Here is a 10,312-nt window from a genome sequence, read left to right on the forward strand (position 1 = left end):
CAATTACACGCCTTGTATGATAGCTACAATTACACGCCTTGTACGTATAGCTACAATTACACGCCTTGCATGTATAGCTACAATTACACGCTTTGCATGTATAGCTACAATTACACGCTTTGCATGTATAGCTACAATTACACGCTTTGCATGTATAGCTACAATTACACGCTTTGCATGTATAGCTACAATTACACGCTTTGCATGTATAGCTACAATTACACGCTTTGCATGTATAGCTACAATTACACGCTTTGCATGTATAGCTACAATTACACGCTTTGCATGTATAGCTACAATTACACGCCTTGCATGTATAGCTACAATTACACACCTTGCATGTATAGCTACAATTACACACCTTGCATGTATAGCTACAATTACACACCTTGCATCTATAGCTACAATTACACGCCTTGTACGTATAGCTACAATTACACGCCTTACTCGTAGGTACAATAACACGCCTTGTCCGTGTAAAGCTACAAGTACATCCAATGCATGGTAGCTACAATTACCCGCCTTGCACGTAAAGCTACTATTACACCCATTCTACGTGTAGCTATAATTACCCGCCTTGCACGTGTAGCTACAATTACATGCCTTGTACGTATAGCTACAATTACACGCCTTGTACGTGTAGCTACAATTACACGCCATGTACGCATAGCTACAATTACACGCCTTGTACGTGTAGCTACAATTACCCGCCTTGTACGTGTAGCTACAATTACCCGCCTTGTACGTGTAGCTACAATTACACGCCTTGTACGTGTAGCTACAATTACACCCCTTGTACGTGTAGCTACAATTACACGCCTTGTACGTGTAGCTACAATTACCCGCCTTGCACGTGTAGCTACAATTACACGCCTTGTACGTGTAGCTACAATTACACCCCTTGTACGTTTAGCTACAATTACACGTCTTGTACGTGTAGCTACAATTACACGCCTTGTACGCATAGCTACAATTACACGCCTTGTACGTGTAGCTACAATTACACGCCTTGTACGCATAGCTACATTTACACGCCTTGTACGTGTAGCTACAATTACACGCCTTGTACGTGTAGCTACAATTACACGCCTTGTACGTGTAGCTACAATTACACGCCTTGCATGTATAGCTACAATTACACGCCTTGCATGTATAGCTACAATTACTCCCCTTGTACGTATAGCTACAATCACACGCATTGCACGTGTAGCTACAAATGCACGTACATGGCGTGTAATTGTAGCTATACACGTACAAGGCGTGTAATTTTCGCCATACACGTACAAAGGCAAGTACACGTCGTGTTTCGCTACCCCTCTGTTAGTCAACGACAACACTAGACATGTGAGCCATTTTGTAAGTCCTATAGGAATACCCTCATTACAGGGTGTCAATAATTTATTGAACAAGTAGATCAAGCGTTAGGTTCTAAGCTTATCCGTTTGTCCATCAGTAAGAACGAAAGATGTAAAAGCTGTGGCTTTAAAGAGATACCGTTTTAAGCAGTGCGTGGTTTCATACTGATGTTTCATATGAATTAATGATTGCGCGATCAGTCGTAGGGGGGTCTCCAATATAATAGGAGACTCGGTAGAGCCATCCAGGACAGGAGACAGGTCTTGGCGGTGATAGCACTTGAACACAGCAGGACTGAAGTCATATTGAAATATTGACATGATTTGACAGTATCAATATTTGACGCTGAGAGTCAGTTACACTTTGGAAACAAATATTTTAATCAAGTGACTTCTACAGGTAAAACGGTTCAATTATATTTTACTGTTTGTTAATTGATAAATTTATTTTTTATCTTTATTGTTTACTGTTAATTATTAATTTATTTTTAGTTTTACTATTTTGATTTTCTTTTATTTCCTTTATAAGTGTAAATACACATCGTATCTTATATTTATAGTTTTTATATACATGTATTTATTTCTGTTTAAATGCGATCCTCACGTTATTTCTGAAATTTAGTATATTCCAAACGAACTCTGTTTCAACCTGTTATATGGACTGTTCGTGTTCGGATTTTTTCGGTTAGTTAGTTTCAATATCTGACTCAAAGTTATTTATTTTAATCATAAGTAATTGAAAGAAAATTCATCGTAAATCTCATTTAGCATTTTAAACCTATAATAAAAGAAGAATTATTTTATTTAAAACAAAAAAAAGTCATCATAAACTTCCGCTGATCGAAAGCGATTTTTCCAAATAAAGTTGCAATTTGCATCTGTTTTTAATCGTGAGTAAATATAAAAAATTGTTTGTGAAGTTTAAACATTAAATCAAAATTCGAATTTTATTTATTTTTCTTATGCGACTGTTAGAAAAGTCTACTCAAAAGTGAAATTAACACATGTTTCTCTGTTTGAATTTAAGGCGTAAAATTATGTGAATTTTGGATTTCTGGATACCCCGAACTAGTTAAGAAAGTATATGTTATAAATATTTCTCAAAAATTGTCCAAATTATTTTTTTATACTGAATGAATGCAAAATATGCAATGTATAAAAATGCTGATAATAAATTGTTCAATTTAGTTCAAATAACGAACAAAAACTCAAAATGCAGTTAATTTCTCAATTTGTTTTTCAGTCATTTATTTTACACATTAGTTCTCAGTAAATGATACCCTTTTAAATAATATCAAAATTATATGGAGAAGCCAGACATCAACATTTAAAGCCGCACTCTCACTGATTGACATGTTGTTGTTTTTTCAACTTATCCTCAGAATCAGCTAAATTTGCCTTCCATGCTTTCAATGCAGTCATGTCAATCTGTGCGAGTGCGGCTGTTATGCTACAATTTTGATTTTTTTGTTTTTTTAAAAGTGCACAGACAAACCCCAATCAGCCACTCAATGAAAGACACACAACGTCACAAGACAGCCGACACAGACTACACATATTATTACGTATCGCTATCAATAAAATATGAATTGAGGTTACCCCGTTAGAAACATAAAACTGTTGCTTTGAAGCACTGAGGTTATATGCCACCCAGTGAACTTCTACTTTCCTGATCGCTCCAAGACGGTAACCCCAACGTTTATTGGTAAAGATATTTAGATGCATGTGTGGTCTGTCTGTATTGTATGAGCGTTGTGTGTTCCTCGTTCAGTGTCTGTTAAGGTATGGCCTTTGGACGTTAAAGGGACTCGGTCAATTTTGGACCAAAAATAGTTTCCCCAAAAATGTAACTGAAAACAGTTATTTTATAATAATGTTATTCCAATTAACATAGATATCTGGTCTGAGCAGGGAGTAGACCGACCCCATAAAGTCAAGATTTTTTTTTAGAAATCTGAAGCTTTTACCACTCGGTAACAAGGACAAATAAAACACTTGATAGATATTTTAACCGTTGTCGAATACATTGGCAACATCACGTGATAATGTGATCAACCAATCACACAACAACCCTTTTGCGAATCGCGTTGCTAACGTTTTTCGAAATTTAGGTCGCAATTCTGGTCTCCAAAGACTTATTTGAGCCAATATAAACATTTGTTGAAGGGTTACAGCTGTCAGTATCTTAGTTTCAACACCCCAAATGATTGGCAACACTTTATTTCGTAATAATTTATGTTTTTCGTAAAATGTGCATTTTAAAAACCATGAACGAGTCCATTTAAACAGGCTGTTTGTTAAATGTTTGACAACTGGGCTTGACAACTAGGCTTGTCCTTTTATTTTTTCCATTGTATAATTTGGTGATGAAAACGTGTCTTTTTCAATAGAACAGTTCATATTCTTTGTGGATGAAACTAGGAAAAACCGAAAAACAATACACTATAAAACGGCCTCATTACCTGGGTTAACACAGACCTTGAACTAATCGATATCTTATGTGGTGTTGGCGTTCTTTTCCTGATTTATGTAAGAATTTGATACCTTATGTAATCTTAAGAAATATGGAAATCGCTTATAACGGCAGCATTAACAATTTATGTGACCAGTGCAAACACCGGCTTTTTCAATCATCGTAAGAAAAAGTCGATAGTGACACCATTTACACCACATTTATAATTTACAATCGTAGAAAATAAGTTGTATTGCTTGAAGCCGTGCAGCTTGATCAATATATACACGTACAAACATAGATTTTACCTTAACTACGCACCTATCTGTTTGTAAATAAATAGTGCATAATATGCAAATTGTTTTATTTTTCAGACATGCATTCCATAATGTCGCTGCCATTTGCGGTAATGAACTACCTTCTGCTCACATCCGGTGCGTTTGCAGATATTGATGACGTCAACTTTCGTGGGTACCTTGATTCCGCCGCGAAAACTCGGTTTCCCAGACGAATTCGATTTAAAGACAATTTTGCTCCCGGTTTTGGTAAAAGATTTTCGCCAATGCTTGGAGGAGGCTGGAAGAAGTTTCGTCAGCTTCAGCAAAATCAACAACAACTTGGTGAAGAATCCTTCCCTACCAACGACATGGACACACCTTATACAGTTAATCAAAGGGTCAACGAAGAATTGACGAATGAAATCAACGACCTAATGAGACATAGGTACTTCATGACCCCAGTGCCTAAGACCAACGAAGAAGTTGATAGAATCTATGACGCTTTGCGAAACGAAAAAGACCCCTTTGACAATGATTCCAACGAAAATAGCATCGGTCAGGATTGGAATGTAGATAACTTGGACACAGACACGTAAGGCTTTGCAATGTTATCAACTATTCAATGCCGCAAGCGCAAAGTAGTTAAAAAGTGAACAAAATATTAATTTTAACTACAAAGGAAAAATATTTTCTTTTCTTTCCGAACAGTTATCACTCTCCGATCTTTGAGTACAATTATCACTCTCCGATCTTGAGTACAATGATCACTCTCCGATCTTGAGTACAGTTATCACTCTCCCATTGTTCCGTACAGTTATCAATCTTTCACCTTTCGACACAGTTATCACTCTCCGATATTTGAGTACAATGATCACTCTCCGATCTTGAGTACAATGATCACTCTCCGATCTTTGAGTACAATTATCACTCTCCGATCTTTGAGTACAATTATCACTAGATCCTATCTTGAGTACAATGATCACTCTCCGATCTTGAGTACAATTATCACTCCCATTTTTAATGCAGTTATCACTCCCCCATTGTTCCGTACAGTTATCACTCTTTCACCTTTCGACACAGTAATCACTCTCCAATTGATTTCCGTACTGTTATCACTCTCCAATATTTGAGTACAGTTATTCCTCTCCGATTTCCTCGGACAGTTATCACCCTCCGATTCTTTCCGTAGAGTTATCACTCTCCGATCTTCGGTACAGTTATCATTTTCTGAGCTTTCCGTATAGGTATCACAATCCGATCTTTCTGTACAGTTATCATTCCCCCACATTTCAACAGAGTGTTCACTCTTCCACCTTTCAGTACAGTAATCATTCTCCGATCGTTCATACAGTTATCACTCTACTATTATTCCGTACAGTGTTCACTTTTCCACCTTTCGGTACAGTTATCATTCTCCAATCGTTCGTACAGTCATCACTTTACTATATTTTCCGTGCAGTGTTTACACCCTTTCGGTACAGTTATCATTCTCCAATCGTTCGTACAGTCATCACTTTACTATATTTTCCGTGCAGTGTTTACACCCTTTCGGTACAGTTATCATTCTCCAATCGTTCGTACAGTCATCACTTTACTATATTTTCCGTGCAGTGTTTACACCCTTTCGGTACAGTTATCATTCTCCAATCTTTCGTACAGTCATCACTTTACTATATTTTCCGTGCAGTGTTTACACCCTTTCGGTACAGTTATCATTCTCCAATCTTTCGTACAGTCATCACTTTACTATATTTTCCGTGCAGTGTTTACACCCTTTCGGTACAGTTATCATTCTCCAATCTTTCGTACAGTCATCACTTTACTATATTTTCCGTGCAGTGTTTACACCCTTTCGGTACAGTTATCATTCTCCAATCTTTCGTACAGTCATCACTTTACTATATTTTCCGTGCAGTGTTTACACCCTTTCGGAACAGTTATCATTCTCCGATCTATCGTACAGTTATCACTCTACTATATTTTCCGTACAGTATTCACTCTACCACCTTTCGGTACAGTCATTATTCTCCGATCTTTCGAACATTTATCACTCTACTATTTTTCCATACAGTGTTCACTCTTCCACCTTTCGGTACAGTTATCATTCTCCGATCCTTCGTACAGTTATCACTCTTCTATATTTTCCGTACAGTATTCACTCTTCCACCTTTCCGTAAAATAACCACTCCAGCATTTGTCCGTGCAGTGTCACTCTTCAGCCTTTCGGTGCAGTTATCATTCACCGATCTTTCGGTACAGTCATTACTCTCCGCTCTTTCGATACAGTTTTTTATTTCCGATCTTTCGGTACAGTTATTACTCTCCGATCTTTCAGTATGTTTATCACTCACCGATCTTTCGGTAAAGTTTTCCTCTCCGATCTTTCGGTACAGTTATCACTCTCAGATATTTCGTACAGTTATCACTCTCCGATCTTTCAGTATGTTTATCACTCACCGATCTTTCGGTAAAGTTTTCCTCTCCGATCTTTCGGTACAGTTATCACTCTCAGATATTTCGTACAGTTATCACTCTCAGATAGTTCGTACAGTTATCACTCTCCGATCTTTCGGAACAGTTAATACTCTCTGGTCTTTCGGCACAATCATTTCTCTCCGATCCGTGTACAGTGCGGACGCATAAAAAATGAAAACTTATTTGTTCAAAATATGAATAAATTCGCCACAAGGTTACAACTTTTGATAATATAGTTTTGTCATTTATGACGTCAATTGCAAAATACAGTAGATATTTCTAGATAAACAAAAATGTTCAATTGAGTTAAAAATATTCTCAGATTGGATTCTGTGTTTTACGTCTAAGTATTTATTTTCAGTGCGAAGTCTCCCATGGCTCTGAAAAGCATGATAATGAACAAGATGATCAGAAATCTGCTTCAGAACAAGGGTAAGCAACGAGCGTTGTATAATAGGGTCATTACGGCCCACGTACCTTTTGGCCTGTTCTAATTTGGCCCGGTATCAATCACGGTCTGCGCCATTGCGTCTACCTTTTTAGGGATGGATGTTTCTTGTGCTAGAAATTAAAAAGGAACAAGCCAATGACTTGCACGTGTATTCAAAATGAAGAGGTTCTCCGCCATCTATATGTTGCCTTTTAATCTCTTGATTTTGTCCATGTGCTTATTAAGTAAATATGTGTATGTAAGCGTATTTATACTCGCACTCGGGCGACGTCCATTCGGTGAGTGCTCCGATAAGACTGTTCGTCATTTTATGTCTTTGAAGCATAGAGCACAGACCGAATGTAACCCTGGTTATAGCCACCCTTGTTCTTTAACGTTCACCCGTTTATAGCGCTGTCACACCGGGCCTAAAAATAACGTCCCTCCCGGAAAAGGATGAGTATGCTTTAAAGGGGCTGTACTCCGTATGATAAAATAGCGGGAAAAAAGAAAATTGTCTTGGCATTGATGTGTACAATGCATTGAAACTCACTAACTGAAGTACCACATAGTTCACAATTTATTTAAGTTGAGCAGTTATTTGGTAGTTTTCCATTAAAAAAATATACTGGGTATGCCTACCAGGTAGAATTCATTCCTTATGCGTGATTGGCTAGTCGGTGTTATCACGTGATATTACCGAGGTAGGTGTATAGCTTAATTATGTCACCTAATCAGAGAAAGCCTTCGTAGCTAAGTGGATACGACGCTGGACTGCAATTTTGGCGACACGGGTTCGAACCCTTTGGCGACACGGTTTTTTTTTTACATTTTGGTACTTTTTTACAATTATGATGTCAAAGCGTAACACATTCTATTAGATAATTGTCCTGAGATTCGTTACAGAAAAAAACTTTTTTTGGTGAAACTCTGGTGTACAGTCCCTTTAAGTTGTGCGGTGGGGAATCGAACTTGCGACACCCTGGATTGGTAGTCAAGTGTGTTACCACAAGACCACGTGTTCGTCACACGCTTATTTAAAGGGGCTTGTTCACGTTTTACAGGATTAGACATTTACTAAAAAATAGTTTGAAGTGTAATATGATCACAAAGGATGTAACAATGATAAAAGACATGAACAGTTAAAACAAGGGCTTTGTTATTAAGTATTTTTTTTAAAACATATTGCTGAAAATTATATTTGACTTCAAGGCGTTAGTAACGCTAGGCCAATAAAAATGGTTTGGTTAGAGTTACATCCTTTTCAAAAACAGGTAGGGTGGGTAGGCTTTTTAGGCTCTATGTAAGAACATTATTGTCATCATTGAAGAAATGTTGTTTTAAAGCCCTATTGAAAATGGAACTACTTTAGGCTTTGTTTAGAAGGTTACGTTTAAATGTGTACCTGTCAGATTCACGCTTTGGATATTTTGTCATAAGAGTAAGTGGAATAACTCACTTTGAACGACGTTTAAAAGCATTGTTGCCAACATAAAAATTGTGAATGAGTTCATTAAAACCACAATTGTTCAGCATCTACCATAGCTACATTTCAGGCTGGTGTTACACCATTGATACAATGACTGTTTTGACTTTCAACATGCTCAATTTCATTTCAGAAAGTCGACAGTAGAAGCCTGTCTTCAGATTATTATTGTGCACCCTGGAAATTTTGGAAAAGGCTTGTCAAATGACGTACGTCATCACTTATAAATGCAAAAGACATTTGATGAAGGAACGAGGGCCATCAGTGTTAATATGTTGTGGCAAATCATAATCGTTGATCTTTTAAATCTCTTACGTTTTATATTTTACAATGTAAACTTTGCATCAATTATAATCCATTTCCATTCATTTAAATGCTTTGCATTACGTAATTGTTAAATATTGTTAGTATGCATTTGCAAAAATAAAAGTACTGACTAACAATCTTAATGTTTTAGTGGTCTACATTATATTGTGTAAACTACCCACTAACTCGGCAAGCTAATGTTAATAATATCTACCGATATACCTGATTAAAATCAATAACAGCTGATCTGCTGATTTACTGATATAAATGTATCGGAAGACTTTAAGTGACACTCTTCAAAATCATTGCATACACATGTATAACCAATATCATTTTTGACTGATAAACCTTTAACTACTTACTAAATAATGCATTTAGGGAAAATTTTAATTACTGATAACAAGATTGTAACCGTGTATTTAATAGCAGAATGCACAAAAATATTAAATGATTGGTGAATGATAACTGTGGTCTACTATAGTCTCATAAGGTAGAAATACCGTGTTTTATGCTCATTTCTTTTCAATTAATCTCGATATCCTTCATAAGAATCATTTTTTTCGACATTTCTTCATCTTGTTTGGAATATTAAAACAATATTATCAATTATGGTTAATCTTATTTGGGAGTAATAGTGCATCTTTAAGAAATAAGGCCAACTCATTGAACAAAAAGATAAAGTGACCACTAAAGTTGGAAATAAATTCGAGATAATTTCGATTGTATTTTTACAGTGTAATAAAAAAAAATGTTAATCAGTATGTGGGTAAGGGCTAATCCAATTTGTAAACGATTTTAAAATTGACACTTATCCCTTTTTGCAAAGAAATAGTTTTTAGCTTGCGTCACTTGTATATATTTTTTTGTCAATAAAATGACCCCAAAACTTGATATTGTGAAAACTGTTCTACACAAATTCCTGAATTACAATCGTTGAAAACGGACCCAAAAACTGTAAATAAGCCGTGTTTAGAAAACCTACTTTAACGATCTATGGTTTTTAATGCCGTGATAAAAAAACCTGCAACAATTGTTAACTGACATTGCTTAAAATAGTTGTGTTCGATTCTTGTTTTTGGTGTTTTGAAAATCTAATAAAAAAAGAAGAAGAAACCGTTTCATGCGTGGTTTGTGTTTTGAAAATCTAATAAAAAAGAAGAAGAAACCGTTTCATGCGTGGTTTGTGTTTTGAAAATCTAATAAAAAAAGAAGAAGAAACCGTTTCATGCGTGGTTTGTGTTTTGAAAATTTAATAAAAAAAGAAGAAGAAACCGTTTCATGCGTGGTTTGTGTTTTGAAAATCTAATAAAAAAAGAAGAAGAAACCGTTTCATGCGTGGTTTGTGTTTTGAAAATTTAATAAAAAAAGAAGAAGAAACCGTTTCATGCGTGGTTTGTGTTTTGAAAATCTAATAAAAAAAGAAGAAGAAACCGTTTCATGCGTGGTTTGTGTTTTGAAAATCTAATAAAAAAAAGAAGAAAACAGTTTCATTCGTGGTTTGAATTCAAGTTGTTGACAGGCCGTGTGTCA

At 36.0% G+C, this 10,312-nt stretch overlaps 1 protein-coding gene across 1 annotated transcript; it reads left to right on the forward strand.

Annotated features, from left to right (window-relative positions):
• Positions 1 to 1,616: 1,616 nt before the first annotated feature.
• On the forward strand, positions 1,617 to 9,885 carry LOC128241764 (uncharacterized). The gene is made up of 4 exons (XM_052958841.1): positions 1,617 to 1,755; positions 4,182 to 4,677; positions 6,922 to 6,992; positions 8,610 to 9,885. The coding sequence occupies exons 2-4, from the start codon at positions 4,184 to 4,186 to the stop codon at positions 8,621 to 8,623; spliced, it is 579 nt and encodes a 192-aa protein (XP_052814801.1). The 5' UTR covers positions 1,617 to 1,755; positions 4,182 to 4,183; the 3' UTR covers positions 8,624 to 9,885.
• The last annotated feature ends 427 nt before the right edge of the window (positions 9,886 to 10,312 follow it).

This window comes from Mya arenaria, chromosome 7 (assembly GCF_026914265.1).
Source record: "Mya arenaria isolate MELC-2E11 chromosome 7, ASM2691426v1".
Lineage (NCBI taxonomy): Eukaryota > Metazoa > Mollusca > Bivalvia > Myida > Myidae > Mya > Mya arenaria.

Bases quoted from the DNA above. Each gene is read 5' to 3' on its own strand.
- LOC128241764 (XM_052958841.1), top strand. From the start codon at position 4,184: ATGCATTCCATAATGTCGCTGCCATTTGCGGTAATGAACTACCTTCTG. The intron at 4,678-6,921 runs GTAAGGCTTTGC...ATTTATTTTCAG, and splicing joins GATAACTTGGACACAGACAC to TGCGAAGTCTCCCATGGCTC.